Here is a 23681-nt window from a genome sequence, read left to right on the forward strand (position 1 = left end):
AGAACCTTGGAGAACGGGATTGAAGTCAAATTTCAAAAAAAGTTAGCTACTTTTATCTACATTTTCAAAGTGGGAGACGTGATTTCTATGTATTTAGCGATATCAGACCTCCTTTAGTCCCAAACACCACGTTGTTTTATGCCTCCAGTCTTTGCATGTGCTGTTTGCTTGTGTAGAAGCTGATAGCCTCTTACAGACTGGGCAGTCCAGTTCCTAGCTTTCAAAACCTAGTTCAGATGCAATTACCTCAACTTCCACAGATAAAATTAATTCCTACTCTGCTATGTCTGTGCTTGATACTTGTTGTGACATTTATTGTATCGTATTATAATCTACTTGTTTACCCTGTTTGTTTCCCCTACTAAATTGAGCTCCTTGAAGGAGAGGCCTCTGTCTTAGTCTTTACTGCAACCTCACACATAGCACAGCGCCAGGAACATAGTAGCATTTGATAAATATTTGTTGAATGGATGATCGAATGGTCAAGAGAGTAAACTAAGGAATGAATGAATGAATGAATGAGTGAGTAAAAGGATAGTTGAGTAGAGGGTAGTAAATAGATGATTGACCTGTGGGTAGTTAAATAAAAATATGGTACATAAGAACACAATTATACAGGTTACGTTTCCAAAACTAGTAATCTCCAAAGGAACACCAGTTTACTTTTTGTCATAGAATGATGCCATCTTGTGAGTTGATCATCCTCAATTTTCTTTTAATCTTCACTAAGCACTCCTATGAAGTCAAGCTATACATAAAATGAAACTGTGTCAGAGAAACTATAACTTGTGAGCACTGTATCCAGATTAGTATTAATTTTTCATCTTTACTCATTTTTAAAAATTAAAACATCTTGGTTAAAATAATTAGTCGTTTTTAGTAGAAGGAGTATGCCACTTACAATATTACCCAGCAAATTAGATATATTCAAGTTTTACATGGAAATTTTGAGGAGAGAGGTGTGTTTCATCATCTAGGTATTTTGTTTTCAAGCCATGGGTTATGGTAGAAATCGATTTAAGTCTAAAATGTTGGCAGAATAAGCCCAAACTTTACCTCCTGATCACTGTGTAGCCATGGCTTATTATTTTTGGTTAAGAAAATGACTAGAAGCTGCAAAAACCTGTTCCTTGCAGTAACTTTTATGTGGGCAGCCTCTAACACTAGGGAGCATTAGCATCTTCAATTCCAAAATCCAAAAACTTTGAAATTCAGTTCTTTTCCATAGGTTTATAAGAAACATTTCCTGAAAAAATCTAAATCATTTGTTATATAAATATAAAGGTGTTAATGGTCTTTATTTTTTCTGCAATGTAAAATATTTATACACTTTATAGCAAAAACATGAATTTTTTGGAATATGAGCCTCTCAAATACCACTGGGGCCTATTATGTCTATAAGTTGTATGTAATGTTTTACCTTTTCCAAAACAAAACAAAAGTGAATTCAAATCCACAAAAGTTTAAAATAAGGGATTATGGACAGTGGGCTCATTGGAGACAAGGCAGTTATTTTTGGATATCTTTTGTGTATGTTTGAGAAGCAATGCATCTTCTAGACAGGCAAATATGATAATGAGATTAATAATTTTTTTCATATCTAACTGTAGACATTAGCCAGCATATCATCAGCAGTCATTACTATATAGAATTTTAGCCCAGGAGCCTCAGGTCAGTCCTCATTAATTTGTCCATTACCGTTGTTTGGCCCCTAGCCTTAGCTTTGAACAAGAGCGTAGAGAAGTACACATGTCAGGTAATTCGGTCATGTGGGTGGTGATGATGGTCTATCCCAGCCTTTTTCTGTATTTTTTATCTTAATAAAAAGCTATTTTAACATTGCTGCCAAACTAATAGAAAAGAAACTGTATTTCTCAATTTTCACACTGGACTTTACCAGTATTACACAACTATCTTGGTAGGGGTTTCGAATAGGAGAATGTATCAACTGTTTTCCCCCAGCCTATTCTTATCATGGTGTTAATGGTTCTATCCAGCATTTGCAGAGAAAACTGACAGAACAATGAAATGTTATCTCCTCCAGAGCAGAGATTAAGCCTGTTATAGTCATTGTTTATCTCCCCGCCACCACCATCTAGTACAGGACAGCTGTCACATGCTATACCCTAAAACATTCCATGAATGAATGGTGATTTACTTTCTGGAGATCCATTTTAATGAGTCAACCAAAATAACTTGGCAACCCAGTATAAAGACAAATGCAAATTTACCGCTCTTCAAAGATTACTGAAAATACCTTAAGACGATGCGTCCCGGGACAATAATGGGTTTTTATCTATACTTTTTTTAGTGTCTCTAAATGAAATCTTATTTTAAAACATGGTGTCTTTCCACATCCCCGCCACCAGATATCTTAAGTTGCAACGTTTTAGCGGGCTTGGCAATAAGGTAACAATATTTAAGTGGTAGTTGTGTGATTGCACTAAATAAATCCAGAATTTGCATAGCTTGGTATGTAAATGAAAGACCATACAAATTGAGTAAAACTACTGACCAAGAGTTGTGAATAGGATGTGGTTTTAGTTAGAAGGTATCTTACAGTCTTTTTTTTTCCCTTCTCATACTGTGTTAAGCTGTTGAACAAAAACTGAACTTTTAACGTGTCTATTAATGTTCATATGTTACCAGCGCATTTTATAATGTGACTTGATAGTAAAATCAGAACCCACAATCGTCGATGGCACAGAATTGTATAATTTTGAAATGATGAGTAGTACCCTAAGGGTAGGACAAGATTAGAGAAATACAAATCATCATCACTTATTATTTATTAAGCAGCCTCCTGTGAATGGCATTTGTATTCTGTGGGAGAGATTCTTTGCTCTATAGGAACTAAAGCAAGAGGTTCAGTGTAGCTAAGACAAAAAACATTACAACAACAAAAACCTAGTAGTTTTCCTACTAAGGAAGTGGAGTAGGGTCATTATAAATTAAAACTCCTGTGCAGCCATAGACATCTTGTGTTGAGCTAACGTTGAATCTAAACCAAGGCATCAGAAATGATCCTTGCAAAGTATCTTTTGTTTTGTGATAATCTCTGTTCTAGTGGATTTTTTATAATAAATTCTTGGGATCGGGGGGGTGGTAAGGATGGGAGGGACAGCCTTTACTGAATGCTTCCTAAGTGCCAATCACTGTGCTGCAAGATGTGCAACTGCCTGCATCCTCACAGTCAGCCTGAGGGCTTGTCCTGTTATCCATGAGAAGACCAAGAAAGGCTCGCCTAAGATGACCCAGCTGATAAGTGACAGACTCAGAATGAAACCAAAGTAAGACTGCAGAGCCCATGCTCTTGCCACAGTAGTGTGCTCCTTTCCAAAGAAAGAGACTTTCTTATTGCTTTTTTGTGTGTATGAGTAGTACACTAGACATTAACTTGATGTAACAGCCGAGTGAAAGTACAGCCTTATGTGAACCATTACAAAACAAAATTACGTTATGTCATATATTTAAGTTGCCGTAAGAGGAAAGATGAAATTCTCACATCTGCCTTCTTAACACTTTCGTGTTGTAATATTAAAGTATTATGCATTTAGGAAGGCCAGCCTGAAACCTGGAAAATGTATTTTGGGAAGAAGCAGCTGCGTAATGATACATCGCCGTCCTCTAGTCTTCTGTAGTCATTTCAGTGTTAAACACCCGGGACTTCCCAGCACCCCATCCGCAGTGCTCTGCTAACAAAATCAGGCCACCTGCTGCCAAAGCTGCCGACTTCCTCAAAGCAGTTCCATATTTTCATGTCCCTCAGGGTCCTGGGGTCTGTAATGTTAGATCATTTTAAGAGTCGAGTCAGAAAAGTGACTGTAAAAATGGCCCTTTCCAATACCCCATCTCTGTTTATTTCACTGGCAAAAACAAGTTTTACAAGTATTTGCAAAACCACTGGAGTTTTAGATTAATTAGCTTTCTTGCCTTAATGTAGCTAATTCCCAGTGACAATAAAGTATGTCTAATAAGTACCAGTTAACACCCCTTAAACTTTAAAAAAAATGTGTAGAAGATTACTACAAATGTCAACATTTCTAAATATTTTACTTCAGCAAAAGCCTAAATGTTTGTGTAATTATGAGTTCATTTTGCAGAGGATCCTTTTTTTTGTGTGTGTATGATAAAAATTGTTCCATTTCAATGTCTCAAAAAATTTGGCAAAATACAGAACTAACATAATTTACAGCAGTTTAACTAAAGTTTTTATAGTGGGGAAAATACAAGATGGAAATTTTTCAACTGAGTCAGTTCCAATGATTAAAACAAAATTGCATAAACATTTGCTGCAATGCATGTGGATTGCTTATTAGCTCTTCATGCTGATTATGTTCTTTGATATCAAAGTAGAGTTTTATAAATAAGCCAGTGCAGAAATGGCATGACTGAGAGGATTGATGGTGTTTCAAAGTACATTTCAAAAAAAACAACAAACAAAAAAAAAATAGAAATACATTTCAGAGTTATTACTCAAATTCATTTATTCAGCGAACACTTGAGTTACTACTCTGCGAGACACTGTTCTATGTGCAGTGGGAACAAAATAGATGCATTATTTCTTGCAGTGTGCCTTTCAAAGTTACATAATTAATTAAATGGATTTGTTTCCTTGGAGAAGATGATTGTAAATGTTTATTGAAAAATATTTTTCCATGTCGTTTTACCTTTTATATTTCTGAAAATATAATTTATATATTTCTGAGTATAATTTCTGAAAATAGTTTATTTTAATATCAAATTAAGGAATACATTTCATACTTGATCGAAGGAGGAGTGGAATTTTTCTAATTAAAAAGTTTATGAAATTTCTTCCTTGCATAATTTTTAGGATTTCTTTATATAACTAAAAAAATATTGTGCACCAAAATATGTGCAAAGTAGAAAAAAGATTTAGTAATAATTTTTTAACTCTAAAAATGCATACTTAGAATATGGTAAGCAATTCAACCAAGTAGTAAGTCAACCAAGATTTTAGAAGCTAATAAACTACTGGGAGATTTTGTATTTATTCATTGTATTGTGCAGGTTCTGTGTCTCCCTTTGACTTAAATATAACTGGGAGGTAGGGAAGTCTTTGGATTATTGGAGACAGAATTCTCCTTAGCTATGGAAAAAAATAGCCTCAAAAGTATTTATCTAAATACTTGAAATCTCATTTACTGAGAAAATGGGATTTAAAAAAATCACTAGACTCCTGATTTCTCAAGCAATCTTTTGTTTAAGTCTAACTCTGTCTGGTGGTCCTTGGGCACGCTGGGGTCTCTGCCGAGTTGATAATTCGTTTCACACGTTTGCACCTGCTCTGCAGCCTCACAGAGAGGGCGCAACTGCTCAAGAACGTCTTTAAGAAGAACCACGTGAATTTGTACCGGTCTGAATCGGTGCAACATAACCTCCGTAAGTATTTGAGTTCTTATTCTTTAAAAAATTCTCTGGCATTATTTCATAGCATTTATGAGAGCAGTACTTTGACTTTAGGGATATTTAAGTATTTAAAATTAACACCTAAAGCAAGTTTTGCATATTTGCAACATGTTATGTAAATAACAAATGTTTAGCAAATCCTTTGACCACAACCATCTCACTTTTAGCAGAAGAGAGAGAGTATTTTAAAATCTTGCTGCTCTCACTTAAAGGAAAATAACATTTCCACATGCCCCTTGCTACCTTAAATCTTAAAAAGAACCAGTAAAATAAATCTTAACTCTTAAAAGCTGCCTCTGTATTGTTATCTTTTCTACTTGAATAACTTTGCAAGAGCCTTTTCAGCTTTCGTACAGCACAGTGAAACATATATTTTCCCCTTCAAAAATATTTATGAATATTTAGAGTTGTAGGAAATTATTGGGTATCACGCCCTCTTAACATTTCAAGGATCTAAAAAAGAATATAAGATATAAAGCCCTGTAGTAGATGTATTTGTGTTAGTAATATATCTTTTGTTTCATGTTGTTTCCACATATAATTTATTTTCATTTATATATGCTCATGTTTAATGCTTTTGCTTTTTATACTTCAAGAGGCCTTTTCTAAAGATGTGATCCCTTTGGGGGCCCTTTCTTATCCCCATGCCCCCTCCAACCATGCCGGGGCATGGGGGAGTTTATTTGTAGATGCTGGGAGCCAAGGAGAATTTTGTCGGAGGGCAAGAGACCACTTTTCCGCCATTCGCAGTTGTGTGTGTTTATCTCCATCTGCTCCTCTTCCTCACTGTTATTCTCCCTTCCCCCTCCTCCACCTGATCTGTATGGAAATACGTGTGTTCACGTGACTGACTCTCCCACCCTCTCTAGTATTCGGGAAGCAAAAATTAGACGGGTTGGACTTGAGATGCTGAACAGAGAATTGAGGGGACTTGAGAGTGCCTACTCATTCATCTAGAAGCAAAACTTGTAGAATCTAAGCTGGCAACCTACAGTCATCCCACTCTCCCTTTTGCAGCTGAGTCTGTGTCTTTTCTAGACATTAAAAATTAATGTCTTCGTGCTTTTGAAGATGGGAGAGATGTATTAGTTTCCCAAGTTAGAAAATGAGCACTCAAAACTCAGAGTAACAAGAGATTTCCAGTGACTTCATGATGGCCATTTCTATTTTATCTTTCACTTACAGATGGGTATGCTTTCTCTCAAGATGAAAATGGAATTGTCTCACAGTCTGAAGTGGTTAGAGCATATGACACCACAAAGCAGAGACCTGATGAATGGTGATGGGAAGGAGCTGCGAGGCAGGCTCTGCTGTGTCTAAGGAGAGCTCCCAGGTCTTCACCGGAATCTGCTGACCAATTCCAGTCTGGTCCAAGGAGGGGAAAGGTGGATCTGAGCTCATCTCGTTGATTGACATTCAGATTCATGTATATTATAGACAGAAGCACTGTGCAACTATACTGTAACACCATCTCTTTCAGATGTTTTAAAGTATTTGCTAAGTCTTTGTAAACAGAAATTGAAAATGACCTTGTATCTTGCCAGAGTGCTTTCTTAAACTGAGAATAGGTCAGTATTATGCCGTTACTCTGGGGCTGTACCTGACTATCAATTTATTGGATATACCACAAGGCAACCCACCATTTAAAAAACTCTAAATTGGTAATAAGTTAAAGGGACTCTTGATATCCAGACTTAGATTTCAGAATATGCTGAAAAAAACCAGCATTCTTAAGGAACTGACTCACCTTTGAGCAAAATTTCTAAACAAGACATTAATAAGTGTTTGCGTCAAAAACTGTCTTGATAAATGTTTGCCAAAGAAGTTCAATAAATGTATTTCTCACTCAGTAGTCATTTGCCCGGAAATTTAAGAGAAAGTTTACCTCCAGTTCTGCTGTCAGATCTGCATGCTTGACTTTTCAAATGTAAGAGTGATTTACAAAAATGAGTATTTCAAGGCATTTGCTACTAAAATCTGTCATGTTGCACCTTTGGCCTTACAAATGCTTCTTTCTGGTTTGTCTTGTTTATTTGTTAAAGTTATAGGGCACATGTGGTAATGTGACTCTGTCGCTACGATACTGATTTTTAAACCTGTATTTATGTTTCAGTCACTTCTGATGAAGTTTCATCATTGTTTAGATTCTTCTAAAAATCTGGCTTCTGCTGTAGACTGAGTGATGTCATTTTGTCTTAATGTTTTCTCTCTCAAGAAAAATATGCTTATGTATTTATGTGAGATGTCCAATGCTTCTGTCGAGATGTTTGGAATACCATGTCGGATAAACGCATGGGCTTTTGTAACATACGTACTCTCGGCTTTTGTCCTGTATGTTGGGTCTCCCTATGATTCCCACTGGAGCTGCCTGCTGTCTTATATAGCAATCCCGTGTTCTGGTGACTGCCCCTGCGCTTAAGACGGAGCATTACTTCACAGTTCACTGGTCAAGCAGCTCCCAAAAGTAGTCACATGCTGCTAATTGGGACAAAGAAGTAGTACATTTTCCCCATTTTAAAAACACCTATTTTACTCAAGGCTGTAACTTTACAGTCAAAGAACACTTTTCATCATAAGTAGCTTTCATTAATATGTTTTAAAATGTATGTTCAGTTTACTTATTTTCAGCATTTCCAAGACATCTCCTGAAAATGCCTATTTTGCTACCAAGAATATATGAAGGGGCTGTTTAAAAACCACCACCGGTTTTCTACACTATTTTTAAAATAACGCTTTCATTTAGAAAAAAATAAAAAGGAATTCTAGTTTTCAGATACACTTCAGAGATTGAAGCAAACTTTTTGCCTTTTATTCAAAAGCCTGTTTGCCTTTAAGTGGACTTACCAGCAAAATAGGTAGAACTTACTCTTTTAAAAACAAAGTCAACTAGAATTGAGAAGAGAGGTGATTTTCAAAATCACTCCTTGAGTTTAATAATTTCTCATTCTTTTCACCCTTTTTCTCAATCTAGGTATAAAATTGGGCTATATATCATTTCCTTCTCCATTAGCTATTTAGTTACAGGTATGCGTCCCATGTTTTCTACAAATAAGAGAAGTTATAACACATACATGATTCTAACCGAAAGGAGGCAAGGAGTTGACATCCCTTCCCAGAGCCTTCCCATTGGGGATTCAGATTAAGAGAATGGGGAATCAAAACCTCTAGCAAGAGCACAGGTGTAAAAGGCTAAGATCATCTTCAAAATTCTGACGTCACACACTTTAACCGTGTACCGAATGGATATTCAGAGCAGCTTCTCTGAGCCTCCCAATGGTGATAGTTGAGGTCAAACCACAAAAATCAAACAAGAATGAAGTACATCCCTCCAGAGAAACACTTTATAGCAATTACAGAGAAGAGCCACTTCCCTTTGCCCTCACTTCATCAGTGGCATCCTTCTCCAAAATTTTAATATCAATGTGATGAATATAATAGAACTGAATTTTCTGACTTAAGAAAGCTAAAAGTTTTATTTTTATCTTGAAACATGAATTGTTTCTGTGGAGCTCTTCAACATGAGTAGAATACTTATAGTTAATAATTTAATGTGTAAGATCATGATCTGAAATATGATTAATTTATGTCTTTTTGTCCCATGGTCCTATTTTTGAATTATCAATGTTAAGTCCATTTCTTTGCTTCTCGGGTGGGTATAGGGGGTCAACCTCCTTGGTAAAACTTAAAATATGACATTGCAATTGCAATGACTTTGTAGTGTTAAGTTAGAGAAAACCCTCTGATTTTTTAACCTTCCTAAGGGGGAAAAAAGTAACACAGTTTTACCAGGATTAAAATAAACAGTTGAAGTGACTTTTAACGTTTATTTTCTGAAATAAGGACAGGTACTCTTCAATTAAAAAGTCCCTGGTAGGGACTGTGGCAGATGCTAACGCCATTGCTTTACAATGTTTACAATTCAGAAAATACTACTTACGCAGAAAATCCTCCTTCCTCTCCTGTTGAAAAGCTGGGGTTGCTTCTTTAATGTTGAATGGTACACAGTGATATTGAGCATGAAGTTTCTAAATGTTTTATATATACACATAAAAATATATTGTGTCTCACACCCAGAAAGATGCTTTATGGTAGAAATTACTAGCAGGAAGATGGTGTTTCTCAGGAATGTGGTAAATTTAAAATGATGTGTATGCTGCCCGCCCTCCCACGCCCCGCCCTGTGTGGTGTGAGCCTCCTTCAGCAGTGTTGCCAAGTTCATGGAGAACTTCTAATTAAGTCAGGTGAACGTGTATTCTGCTCAATAATATTAGCCATTTACATGAATTGTAGGGTTATTAAATGGAATCAGTGATTCCTCTTAATTTCCAGGGGAAAAAAAGGAATTTAAAAAACCAACATTTATTCTCATCAATACATTTTATAGTTTAATTTTGCAACTCAGCATTCTAAATATCCAATATGAGAGTCATATGTTAATTTGTTCTGCATCGTGCGCACTGCATATCAGTTATAGTTTGTCATTTAAAATGTGCTTTCAGGAAATGAATGCTAGTCTGAAAGTAATAGAATGTATATATATATAGTTTTTAAATTATAACAATGTCATCATTATTACAAAGCTAAATAATCATTGGTGTTTATTTTTGTGCAGTTGCCCTTTAATAGTTCCTGATTTTAAAGCTCATATTATCAAATAAATCTATAATCTTGTAATCATGTACAAAATTTGAGAAAATGCCCACCCCATTCACATCATATGGATCACGCCTATGGAATTCTTTTTGTAAATTACTTAATGTAACACCATGCAGTCTGGTGCCTAATAAATGCTTTTTAATGATGAACATTTCCATAATGCCTCTTAAAGAGACCATAGTCTGATTTTTCTCACATTAAAATAACTGAAGTCACTTGTGAAACTTATACTTTGCTGCATTTTAATTAACCTTCAACAGCTATTAAAATGGAATGTAAGTTAAATTTTGAAGGAAAGGAAATAAATGTTTTCCATTTTTCGTCTTGATTTATTTTCTGTATGAGAGCAGCTGTGTTTTTGATAGGTTTATGGTTTGCATGAATTAATATTTAAAGTGGTCTCGGCCAATGCATGGCTATTGCTATAAATCTTGATGTTTATTTCTGTCTTATAACATTCTATCATGGCCTACCTGGAATTTAATGTTCAGTGGACAAATTAATTGGTTCTCTGCACAACTTTTTTAAATAAGTAAATTATTTTACAAACAAATTTGAACAAATTTAATTGAAACTTTTATTTAGCTTGCCTCTAAGAACTTTTCTTAATAAAGCTCACAAAACTTCTCAGCAAATAAATCTCCCTTAAGTAGGAAAAAGCTAGATTTCGTACTTGCTTACTTCGAATTAACAGCAATTTTCCGTAGGTAAATCTGCTCTTGCAAAGATGTGAGCAGAATATTTTAAAAAATATTTTTATGTTTCGTGGTTCTAGAATAGAAGGCAGAAATGCAGTAAATACTATTTGTTGTTTGTTTTACTACTTCAAGCTTCATTTTTCACATTTTCAAGTTTATTAGGTTAAAAAAAAGGCAGCCTTGGAAGGCAGCTACTATGGAAAATTGCAGTTTGCATTAAAGATAAAATAGTATTTTCAGCTCCATTAAAAACCATTCCTGCTGAAACTGCTGTAGAAATTGTGAAGCTGCATGAGTGGAGAGTATTGAATCTGTGATTATAGTAGTTTTCTCAGGTTTGTTGATCTCGATGTTCAATGCACTGTGTTTTATAAATAGTTATTAAAGTTGAGTGATACCCAATTCTATGCAGTGTTATGTGTCCTTGGCCTTTTGTGAATGTGCATGTTTTAAACTACAAATTTTACACATTTTGTCCTCTAATTGTTATTAAAAACGAAATAAACTTTACCGTTACGTAAAGAAAATTGTTGAAGTTTTAATTGCTAGTTTTCGAAATTATATTCCTTTATAAAACATTCAAATCCACGGTAACTATAGTGTGAGAAGGTGAATCCATTCAATGACCTTTTAACATATTTTGTTTACAACTCCACTGATATACAAAATATTCCTTCATTTTTATCCAGCTAAATGAAACATTAAATGGGGTATATTAACTCTAGTTTGACAAGAAGAGTCATTTTGATAATTAAGTATCAAAAAAGAATTCTTTTAATAAAATTACTGTATTTGGATTCTTCAGTCAGAAAAGTCTCCCAGGACTGTCTCATTACATATTTAAATCAGCCTGCAAGTCAACAGCTAATTCATGGCACCATCCTTTCACTTAGGATGAATTTCTTAAGTTTTTCTAAACCCCCCACTTTTTTTAAGTTCATGAGAAAGTGGCCAAGTTGAGCCAATAACCTTTGAAGGAAGTAACCAGAAAATATTAAAATTGCCATGTGAGACAAAAGTATAGGAAACATCAGAAATGAGAACAAGAGCTTTATCAAAAATCAGCATCCCTAGGTAAAAGAGAAAAGACTGACACTGCCATCTGGGAAACTGCTAGAACAGGACTCCTTCACCGAGAGGCACTGAGGAAGCAGGCTGAGGAGCCCCTGGTTTTATTAGAATGAGGCAGTGTGTGCTTAGCCCTCGGGGCCCCATGTCCTTTCCACAGTCTTCCTTCCCAGGGACAACCGTTGGTGTGGGTTCCCCAAGCAAAACCATGGCAGAACGATGTACAGAAAAGTTACCTGCGAATTATATCAAATGATTTTCACAGTCAACTCCAATCTCCTTAAAATAAGTACTGTGTTTATACTGACCATGTAGTTTAAGATGCCTTCTAACACAGCTGTAAGGAAACAGCAAACTTGAAATACGTTCCCATAAATTCAATACATCATCCCCATTTAAAGTTTGTTTTTGTATGCTATGGCTTCTCTAACCTAAAGCTTCCATTTCAGTAACGCAGGCCCACTCATTTTAATGAAGAAAGATCTTCCTAACCTGGATAATTTCACTAGTAGGCTAATAAAACTTGTTGGAAAGTATGAAATATTTTTTTACTATCCAGTTTTTATTTCAAGTACAAACTATGTAACTAGCAATTCAAATAAGAATTCTCTGTCAGAATAATTTCATTAATAACTACTGTTTGTCTTTTTAAAATAGCCATGTACATATAAAAATATGTTAACAGCTTGTTCCCTTAATAGTTTAACATGCCCGGAAATTCTTATTTTTCCTGAACGTATACTAAATAAACTTTTTAGGTTACGCCTAAGTAAACTAATCCTGACTCAATGAAATGTATCAAGTTCCTTATTGTGATTGTCTATACTTTCAGGAAACTTTTGGTTGTCCCATTTTAGAAAGAAAATTTCCTATGGATTTAAGTTAATCTGGCAAATTCTCCACCATAAGAAGTAGCTAATGATAACACCAATAAAGAGTAAACAGGGAAGATAAATCTCTCCATTTGGACAATTAAAAGTACAATATTGGCTTTGGAATGAATAACCATTTTAAAGCAAATTTATTAAATACGTTTTTTTAAAGCAAATGATAAAATAAACATACAGGCCATGAGTGCCCAACAGAGTGGGAGAGTGCTTGACCCCAAGCAATGACAGAAGTTGGCCAGGTATCAGAGGAGGTCATGGATTTTCACAGGCTGACTCCATCAAACCGTGGGGCCATTTTCTCCGTTCCCTGCCCTCCAATCAACAGTTACATCTGCCCTCCCCCAGTACTTAGCCTTCCATTTTTATTCTAGGATATTTCATCTACATTCTGTGATTTATCATTAATTTACTACACACTCCCTCCCCACTAGAAGGCAAGTGATTTGAGACAGTGACTCTAACTTCTTATTTCTCAAGACAACCCTAAGCTGTAGGTACCATTAACATCTCCATTTTACAAATGAGAAAACGGAGACACAGTGAAGTAAAGTGGCCCAAAGTCACTCAGTTTACAAGTGACAGAGCCAGAAGACTAACCCAGACACTGTGACTGCAAAATCCATGCTGTCACCTTCTGGTCTCTCAAGTTTCTCATGTGTAAAGGGAGAGATGTTTTTCATCTAGTATTTCTATTTGCATTTTATATTATTCTATGTTCTCATAGTGTAGCACAAACTCTATTGACTGTTACAATCCCCTGCTATCTATAGGGTATGTACAATATTACACAATCCTTTTTGCCTCAATAGATTTTCTGAAAAGTAGGTTGGATATTTTTTTCCTGAGAAAATTAGACCTTCTAGGTGTATCCTAAAAAATGTGGAGTTTCAAAGCAGACCGCCTGGGTTCAAATCTGGGCTCTGCTGTTACTGCCTGGCCTTGGACACAGTGTTTCACCTTTCTGCTTTATTTCTTCATCGGCAATACGGGCATGATAACGGTCCTGACTCCAGGGTTGTCAAGCCTAAATGTTAGAAGTCATAAAACACTTGGGACACACACATGGTGCTTAATAAATGTTACCCATTATTTGCACAACTATCTTTCGAAATATGGAACTTCTTCAAAATAGTCGTGGTTTCAGGATATTAGGACTCAAATGCTTTATGAAAGTAATAAAGCATTGCTAAGTTTCCACTGTATTTGGTGGTGTGGCAGGTTGTGGTGAACATCGTCTGGGAAACTTCAAGTGATTTGACTTGACCCTTGCTGTCTCATCTTTCTAAAATGAAGTGATCAAGTAACTTTCCCTTATAAAATCCTTCAAGGCTCCCCCCTTTGCATTTGGTATATATCCAGTCAGCATGGTGTTCAAGATCTCTCATCTGCCCTGCTTCTCTCTCTACTTTCATTCTTTTTCTGAATTTTTTGTCTAGTTTCCAGAATGTTCCTTATTCCATGTTCACGGGTGTTTCTCTGCTTTTCTACTAATTCTTTACTTTGCCTAATATGCTCTTCCCCTCATTTCCAGCACTCCTCTCTCCCTCCCCCTACCCAACCTTCTTCACTTAGATCCCATTCATCTCTCAAGGCTCAGGTCCAATCTCAACCCCTCCAGGATGAGTTAGGTGCCATTCATACGTGCTGTCAGGGCAGTCTGCACTTCCCCGATCATTGCAATTACCAAAGTGAATTCTAAGTGTTGACTGATGGGTTCATCTTCCCCTGTGTGACTGTGAGCTCCTGGAAAGCAGGACAGGTAATGTGCTTCTTTTATAAAGCACCTATAACATCTTATCACAAGTATTTGCTGTCATGCCTGAGTGCATGAAGATAGTGGCTCCTTGAGTCAGAACGAAGGTTTATTCATCTTGGTACTCTCAACCTCCAGCCTATGCCTGACCCATGGTGGTGTCCAACAAATGCTTGTTGAATGGGACGGTAACTGGAAATCTGCCACAGGATGGCCTGATCACCCTAGGATCGTAAACAATAATAATATTAACTACATAGCTTCCAGAGAGAAGTTCAAAGACACATGTTATATGTCAACGACTATGTGGGGATGTGACTTGATTCAGTGTCACTGAATAAATATTACAGTGAGGTACACAATGCCTCCCTAATTTTAAACAACTTAGAGCCAGTTAACTTGATTGATTGGAGCATCCTGCTAAGGAAGGGAAGATGGCAAACGTGAGCTTTCTGAATTCTTAGAGTTATTCTGCCTGATGGATATAAACCACTTCCCAGAGGGTTGGCAAATAAAAGTTCAGTAGAGACAAAATAGATGGTTCAGTAATGACAAAATAGATGGTTTTCAGTGGGGGTAGTTCTGCCCTCTAGAGGATGTTGTGGATTTGTGTGAGGGGATCTTTGGCATCTGAATGTTTGGGGGTGTGGGCAGGTGTGCTATGGACATTCATTGGGTGGGACTCAGTTATAACAGAGATCCTGCAATACATGGGACAGTCTGCACAACAATGACTTGAGGTCCATTGGCCTGACTTTGCAATGTCCCGCCATTCCTTTCAGTGGAAAAACCTAACCCCCATTTTACTGATAAACTATGTTTTGCACTGCCTATATTATACACTGAATTTTCAAGATATATAACTACTGTGCAAATCAAAGGAAGATCAAACTTTGCTTTCTTTAGAAAAATCACATTAATAGCGACAGTGCAACTGTGGTGTTTGAGTTGCTAGTCTAGCAAACCTGATGGGTCCCTTTTTGGAATTGTCACATCTCGGTGATTCTTCATAAGAGGTTTGCATCTGAATCCTTTGTTTAGTCCAAGCCATGATATTTTGAAATAAATTATTTTCCTTTTCTTTCTCCTTTCTATTCATCATGAGGGCATGGTATTGATTTTTTTTAATTATATGTGTAGTGAGTGATATTATCTATGGATTTTATTTAAGGAGAGTTGAAGGGATGGCACAAAATATTTGTTCTCTGGAGAGCTCATGGGATGGGTCCAATAGAGCTGAGAATGACTGCCTTAGAGAGAGGGGCTGGCCCTCATGCTTTACTCCCCAGTGATTTCTTGCACTGAGGCAGCAAAACCTCAAAGCAGGTGCTTCCTGCTGTTTGAATGTTTTTGCCTACAGCTCCAGTACTGACGAGCTGTGGGATCTTGGGCAAGTTACTTGACTCCTGTGCCTCAGTTTCCAAATCTGTAAAATAGGAATTATAATACCTCCCTGTGGGGGTGGTTTGGAATGAGTTACAGCATGTAAATATTTAGAATAGCGTTTGGCTCATAAGAGCCCAGGAGAGATTACCTTAAAAATATCAAAGGAGCAGCATCTAACGAACATGGATAAAACCAGCCTAATGCCATAAGTTGTGTTCCAGAATGCTCACAAACATTTGTCCTTTCATGTTCCACCTTTTCTCTTTTCCTTTCTTCCTTCCTTCCGTTTCTTTCATTCCTTAATTACTTTGGCTAATTTGGGATGCCCGGAAGTCAGGCCACTTTCAGGAAAGCAGGAGATGAGAAGCCAGAGGCCCTCTGCTGTTAGGCCAGGCACAGGCACAATTTCTTCAAACTTGTTTCCTCAACTAGAAACCAAGGACCAAATGACTCTCTTAGGTCAGAATTCTACTCCAACTGGCTGTATTAGAAAAGAGCTATGGAGGGTGACACATGACAGTATGAAGTCATATCCACCTGGATTCCCAAACAACACCCGCAGGGGCCAGGCAGGTAACCAAACTGAGGGAGATGGGCCAGGTGTGGGAGAGACCAGGCAGGAGGCAGGCAAATGGCAAATGTCCTGTCTGAAAAGGGCTGGCCTGACCCCATGGCGGTACACGTGCCTCGGTGCAAGATCTTCCTAGGGTCACAAGAAGTCAGAAATCCAGATTCTTATGAGAAATATCCCAATTTTAAATCTGTGCAGGCCAAATAATACATCTTAAGTCTGCATGAAACCTATAGGCTGACACTTCTAGAAAAATTCACTTCCTTTGCTGCTTTCATGAGCCGCAATGCAAAACATAGCTTGTTAACGTAATTCAAAATCAACATAGGATTTTTCTTCACTTCAAAATATAAAGCATTAAGTAAAGACATTGCCTTTTATTGAATAGCAAATAGTATCATTAAAGAGATAAAATGAAGTGCTGTGATCTAAAATTTCAAATAGATTTCACGAAAACATAAGTATTTTATTTATTCTAACCCAGCAGGATATATGCCCAAATATGTAGTCATCAGACATGGAATTCAGTGGCACTTAAAATATGTAATATTAGGTGCTTATACCCAAGAGCTGGATTTTAAACTCCACAGTTATTATCAACATAAACATTACAGTGTAACTACTAAATAATTAGTACCGTCATGTGGTAAATACATTAAATTACAAATCTTTACATCTGTACATAACTCATTTTACAAACAAATGTTTTTAAATGTCCAACTTTCATTTAAACACTAAACGTTGCTGGACAAAAGTCTGCAATAAATATTCCCTTGGGCGGACAGGGAAATGTTTTCACGAGATCTGTGTCACAATGGACATCTGAGTAAATACGTAAAACTTTCAACTCCTCATGTGGTTACTGAAACCTTGTATTCTGAAAATCCTCTTATATTTTAAACGAAATTTAGTTATTAATTTAAAAAGTACCTGTTCTCTTGAAGCTAATATTATTCATGGTTAGGTTGTCCCCAAAATCATAAATAGGTTGTTCACCGTCCCCTCAGCTCACTTAGTAGTTAATTTTTTAAGTGAACCTTCGATAATGACAATCAGGTATTTTTCTTTGCTTATTTATGTATCTACTTGTATTATAACTCACTAAACAACTTATAATGAAAAAAAGAACACGTAGCCCTTTTCTAAGCAGTAGAGTGGAGTTGTCCAATAAAACATCTTCAGCCAGTTTGTAACTTGAAAGTCGAAGTGCTGCATATTTTTAATAAAAGTACCATAAGTTGAAATATAATGATCACCATGTTTTCCAGGCCAGAAAGCAATTATCTAACAGCCATTCTGTGGAGCCAGGAACTTTAAGACTACAAGGTGCTGTATTTTCCAGCACTTTCCTCCATGACGTTGCTGGGTTCAAGGAACTTTCCTCAGAAATCCTTGTGGCAATGCCAGCAGCCCTCCACCTGTCTGCCATTGTACTACGTGGTGGACCTATAACCGTGGCCTGTCAACTGGAACTGAAGTCCGGACAGCTCTTCCCAGGCAGCGGGGGCTCCTGCTGCAGCGGGTAAGTGAAGTACTGGGGTGACACCAGGAAACCAGATGGCTGGGTCAGGTGGATTGGGTGGCCTGTGGTGTAAGGCGGGGGTGGCGAGGGCACCAAGCAGCCTGGCTCTGCCCTGGCAAAGGAGAACCTGCGGATGGAGCCCCCTGTGGAGCTGGAGCTGGTGGCCGTGCTGGACTGTCTGGAAGGTGCCCTGAGGCTGGTGGAGGTCAAGATCATGGGCAGGGTCTCTGTCTGATAGCTGCGGAGTGAGAAGCGGATTGGCTGCTGCGAGGGCTCCTTGGGTCTCAAGCAGGTACAGCAATAAATAGCCACCAAAGAGCCCAGGATGATGAAGGCAATGAAGATGGAGCCGACGATCAGGAAGGGAACGTAGACAGGCTCTAAAAGGCAAAAACAGACATACACAGAGGCTTGGACAAGGGTCTCCCAGACTCCTGGCAGCTCAGGATGAGCGGGGCAGGGGCTGAGTATTACTACCGTTGTCAGCCCAACTTCTCAGAGCTTATTCCTGGGACCTCTAAAGTGCAAACTATAAGGATGGAATATTCTTGCTCCTAGTGAGGAGAAAGCAAACTGACATTGTAGCCTCTGTTAGCAATTAGCCATCATATCGCACATCTGAAAGTCAGAAGGAACAGAATCTATCCTCCTGTTCACCCACCGGAGGGAGGGAAAAGGTAAAGTGGTTTGGTTACGGTAATTCTGGGCTTAAATCCAAGTTTTGGTAGTTTTATCACAGTGGGGCACTTAGGGCTCTGACCCATCTCTGAGGTTGAAAATTCATCTCTCATCCCAGGAACCTCCAATCTAAGCCTGTTACATGGGATCCCCCAGGAATTTAGGAGACTATGGAAAGAACAGTACAAAAGAATCCATAGTGGGCCCCAATTAACCATGTGTCCTACTGCATCACACATTGTTATTTCTGGATGCTTCTTTCCAGAAATGATTTGGGGTCCCTACTCCAGCTGCCATGCCTCTGCCTCTCGATTTCCACCCACCTTTTCCACTCTGAGATCAGGCTGAACTCTAAATAGATCACGACACAGTTCTGGGTGTTGGTGGCCCAGGCTTTCTGTGAAAGCATCCCTCAGACAGAGCAAACCTCCGTTTCCTTCTCTCTCTACAAGGCAGACAAAATTTCCCACCCCAGAGGCACCCTGGGGGCAGTTCTCCGGGTGTCTGCCCTGTCTGATTGAGCCACACTCTGAGGCAACTTCCCGCTTAGAGGCAGAAGAAAGAAAACCTGCATTAACTAAGGCTGTACCCTGTGTCTGGCTCTCTCTTATTTATTATCTGACTCAAGTCTCATGGATTCCTTGTGAGGTGGGCATGATAAGCTCTATTTTCCAGATGGGGAAACCCACCAGAGAGTTTCTGACTTTCCCAAAAACACCCAGGCGGTAACAGTTAACTATCAACCCTCAGGATCTGTGGGCTCCTTCCTAGGTGTAAGTTCTTCAGGGTACTACCCATGCTTGCGTGTACAGTAGCAGCCTGGGGAAGGCAAGGCCAAAGTGACCAACTAACCACTTACTCAGCACCGTGCTAAGCGTTCATACACTCTCATAATGCGCATCCCAACTCCTCCGAGAGCAATATGCCCATTTTAGAGTTGAGAGGAGGCCCAGAGCAGTTAGGTAACTTGCCCAAGCTTGCGCAGCTGGCAAGCGACAGAGCCGCGGTCCGTGAGTTTGCCAGATGCCAGCCTCAGTGAGCGCGGAGACTGCCCCCGCTCCTGCCGTCCTCGGGCTCCTCCGAGCAGAGCAAGGAAGCCCGGGAAGGAGTCCCTGCTGCAGACTGGGCACTTACTCTGAGAGAGGAACCGGCCCCACGAGGAGCAGGGCCCCAGGAAGAATATGCATTTTTCTAACAAGCCAGGAGGGCCTAGACTCCCCTACGTTCCACTGAGCATCTTTTCTCCAGAAATCACTTCCCAAATCCTCTAGATTGGAAATTTTGACCTCCAAAGTTAAATTCCTTAAAAGTCGAACGGAGTTCTAAGGAAAAGCAGGCTCCCCTTTCCCCTAGGGTATCAGTCTCTGGGGGAGGGGGGCGCCGGCACCATTGAGTCTCCGACCTCTCCCCGCCTTTCCCGGCTCGGCCCTCCACTCTGGAGTCCCGGGGTGTCGCTGCTCTGAGCTCCGCCCGCTCGGCCCGTTTCCCGGCGGTAAAAGCATCGCCTCCAGCTCTAAAGGGTTTCCCTGAAGTTCCGATTCAGGTGGAAAGCTTTTTTTTTCCAGGTGTAAAGTTGCTTTGCTGGGGTCGTGATTTATTCCGCTCTGAAGTGAGCGGAAATTTGACCCGTGTTTTCCGACGTGAGAATAGGGGGCGGGGAAGCCCCTGCGACCCCGGTTTCTAAATCTCCACCTCGAGGACCTGGGCATTTCTGAAAGGCGTGACAATAGGGGGTGGGCCGGAGAGGGTAATTCGATGCAGAGAAATGAAAGGAAGTCGCGAGAATGGGGCAGCGGTTTAGAAACGCTAGCAAAGGACCACAAGAAAAGGAGTAAAATGTGGCTGAAGTTCCTTAGCCCTGCAGGGCCGCAGATGAGCGCGTCCCAAGAGCTGCGTTCCGCGCGCCATCGGCGCTTCCCGAAGCTCCCGGAGCGAGCAGGGCGCGCAATGGAGCGCCCTCACCGCTCCTGAAAACCAAAGCGCAGCCTGGCGCTGCCCGCGCCCCCCCGCCCCCCCCCCCAGCCATTCTCCCCACCTTCCGAGTGCCCGGGAGCCCCAACTGTCTTCCCCAGGGTCACCCAGCTCAAGCCCCGCGGTCTTCGCTGCCCCTTGCAAACTTTCCCTGGGGCTGCCGACCCGCGGAGACTGCGCGTCTGGCTGGAATTGGGACTGCAAAGGAATAGGGCTCCTGGACCCGAAACGCGACCACCCACTCCTCCCTTGATTCCCCACCTCGCTGTGTCCACTCTGCGCAGACCCAGGAAGGCCTGGCGCGCCTGCCCACGTGCACACCCGCCCGCGTGCACACCCGCCGGCGGCCGGGCGGGGTCTGCCCCAGATGGCCCGCACTCACGCGCCGTGATGCCCGGGTGCTCCAGCTCGCTGCGGTCGTTGGTGCAGCCGCCCTGCTCTAGCCGGGCGTCGGCAGCGGCGCAGCAGTAGCGCAGCGCGCAGGAGCCGCAGCAGATGGTGGCGTCCAGCGTGTCGAAGTCCTCCGGGCACTGGAAGCCCTCGTGGTAGTTGCCCTGCACGTCCACCCAGCCGTGGCAGTACTCTCCGGACTGCTGTGCCCCCGTCGGACCCCAGCGCAGCCAGCCCAGGAGGAGGCAGAGCGCCAGCAGCGCCCCCATCGCCGCTGGGCGTCCTGGGCGGCCGGGAGGGGGTCGCGGCTGGAGAGGGAGAGGCTGAGGCCGGGCGCCGGGCGCCGGGCGCAGCGCGGTTGCGCCTCCCGCGTGGGTTAGCAGGGGCCGGGGAGGCGGCAAGGGCTGGGCTGCGGGCTCCGCAGGCCGAGGATCAGCATGGTGCGCAGGGGCGAGTCGGCGAGGGCCCGCGGAAGGCGCCGGCAGAGGCTGCTGCTGCTGCTGCCCTTTGCCCGGCTCATAATGCTCCTGGCGCGAAGGGCGCGCCGAAACCTCGGCCACCTCCCTCGCCACTCCTCAAAGGAGCCATCGCCCCCGGGGCTGGTCACTCCAGGGCTGCACGGCGGCCCGACTTGTGGCCGTCGCCGGGTCCCCGAGCCGAGGCCAAAAGAAGAAGAATTTGAGATCCCCCACGTGCGTGTCCCCGGACCAGCGGCCCCTCCGCCCCCGCCCCTATCTGTCACGGGAGCAGGAATCAGCCTGGCCGCGGCCAAGTACAAACGGCCTCCCGGCTGCTGACAGCTTAGCCTGCAAAGCGTCCTTTAAAAAGGAAGAGGGAGGGGGAGACAGCGAGGGTTAAGAAAGAGTCCGCCCTCCCGGGTCGCGCCGCTGGAGCTAATGACGGCGGACGCGGCGCGGACCGCGGGGCTCCTCCGCTTTTCCACGGCCACCCCCGCCCCCGGGCTCCCCCAGGACCCAACTCCAAACCTGAGGGGCTCAGGCCCTCCCACACACACCCCACCCTCCGCACAGCCCAAAAAACTCCGCAGAGTGAGGGAGAGGGCTGCCGGCTTTCTGTGTCTATCCACTCGGGTTTTGCTTTTTACGGATGTGATTAAAAAAAAAAAAAAGAAAAACGAGCGCGGTGATTGAGGTTTTTCGAATCTTCTGTCGCCTGTTGCACAGATCCGGACTCGTTCCCGCGGCACCGATTCTAAGAGTTCAGGAGGGGTAACAGGATTTTTAGGGGCTGCCAACATTTGCACTGAGGTTTCCATCCACGTTTCTTCCACTTTTCTAAGAGGGACGGCACATTTTTACAAATCCACCCGCCCTCGCACTCTATCCTGCACGCCCCTAACCTGCGCGCCGCCCGTGAAGCCTCGCCGGTCCCCACCACCAGCCAGGGCAGCGCGCGAAACCGCAGAGAGCTCGACTTCTCGGTTCGCGCCCGCAAAGGAAATAAAAGGACAAAATTGATGATAATTGAGCAGCTCTGAACTTCTGTTCGGGCAGAGAAACACATTTATTTAAACGATGTGTCCCCTGTGTGCTATTTTCAGGGGCACCACTCCTTTAGCGGCGTAAGTGTCTTATGAAACTGGTGTTACGTGAAACCTGGGCTAAACTCAAGAATTTATTTTTACTGCATCTTGAACTTCCTCTCATCGTTTACTGGTACGTGTGAATATGTTCCGCGTATCTTAACCTATTTGTCAAACGCTGAATGCCCGTGTCACTGATTTAGATGTTGGCAAGTGGACTGAAACAAAACAAAGTTTGCTGCGCACCAGCAGTAAAAGTGAGCGTCAAAAGCGTTTACCACGCCCGCAGCTTCCCGATGGTCCGAATCGGTCCAGAGAAGCGTTTTTTTCTTTAAACTCTGAATAAAACGATTTCTTTTTAAAAATCTAAGTTCAAGGATACTCCAAGTGAAGAATTACTTCTGATTTCTGATTTTAAATATTGAGATTAGCGTTTCGTTATAAGAATGTAAAAATAATGTCCAACATTTCAGATGTTATCGGACTGTGTACATATTTAACTTTATTGCTGTCTTAGAAATAGATACTTCTTGGGACAATAATAAGCTATGAAGTAAAGCCAGATTAAGTTTTTAAGGCTTTTATCCACAAACAACAATGGGACAGTTTTTCTTGACGTAAGAAACTTAAGCATGTGGAAAATTGTTTTGCAGGAATTTTTTAGTTACTGTGTTTTTATTTACCAAAACAGCAAAAAAAATGTTCTTACCAGACTTAAAGGGGTTTGATAAAGTTGTTTTTCAGGAGCTTTGTTTGGATTGTATATATCCCGAGCAGTTAAGGGGGAAAGTCATTTAGAACCACAGCAAAATGAAGACATAGGGACCGTAATAAGATAATAAAACTACAAAGACGTGTTTACTGCTAATAACTTTCCCAGAACCACACCTCCTAATACTATTTTTGTTAAATTTAGAGGCATTCCATTACATCACAACTGCATGAAGGTCTGCAGCAGCAACAGCAGCCTCTGCTAGTCCCCCAGGGGTCAAGTTTCTCTCATTATCCAGCTGTTCTTTGATAGCATTAATATTTTAAGGAGAGATTTGTTGGTGCTTACCTCCCATTAATTACATTCTCCATGCCACAGAGGGATTCTTTTCCTTAGGACACCAGCTATAATTA

At 41.0% G+C, this 23681-nt stretch overlaps 2 protein-coding genes across 6 annotated transcripts in view; one reads left to right on the forward strand and one right to left on the reverse strand.

Annotated features, from left to right (window-relative positions):
• Positions 1-11311, forward strand: part of ATP8A1 (ATPase phospholipid transporting 8A1) — a 221318-nt gene extending 210007 nt beyond the window's left edge. For all 5 annotated transcript variants that reach the window (XM_070505963.1, XM_014857150.3, XM_070505962.1 and 2 more), the window contains 2 exons: positions 5315-5403; positions 6616-11311. In XM_070505963.1, coding sequence (XP_070362064.1) covers positions 5315-5403; positions 6616-6713 — 187 coding nt within the window. In that variant the 3' untranslated portion in view covers positions 6714-11311. The remainder of the gene's footprint in view (positions 1-5314; positions 5404-6615) is intronic.
• A 6338-nt stretch (positions 11312-17649) lies between these two features.
• On the reverse strand, positions 17650-21303 carry SHISA3 (shisa family member 3). Its single transcript, XM_014857154.3, has 2 exons — positions 21006-21303; positions 17650-18354 (listed from the first exon to the last, which is right to left on the reverse strand). The coding sequence occupies exons 1-2, from the start codon at positions 21280-21282 to the stop codon at positions 17915-17917; spliced, it is 717 nt and encodes a 238-aa protein (XP_014712640.1). The 5' UTR covers positions 21283-21303; the 3' UTR covers positions 17650-17914.
• Positions 21304-23681: the final 2378 nt, after the last annotated feature.

This window comes from Equus asinus, chromosome 3 (genome assembly GCF_041296235.1).
Source record: "Equus asinus isolate D_3611 breed Donkey chromosome 3, EquAss-T2T_v2, whole genome shotgun sequence".
Classification (NCBI taxonomy): Eukaryota; Metazoa; Chordata; class Mammalia; order Perissodactyla; family Equidae; genus Equus; species Equus asinus.

Coding starts and splice junctions, on each gene's coding strand:
- SHISA3 (XM_014857154.3), bottom strand. CDS start 21,282: ATGGGGGCGCTGCTGGCGCTCTGCCTCCTCCTGGGCTGGCTGCGCTGG. Junction 18,355..21,005: donor GCACCCGGGCATCACGGCGC/GTGAGTGCGGGC, acceptor TTTGCCTTTTAG/AGCCTGTCTACGTTCCCTTC.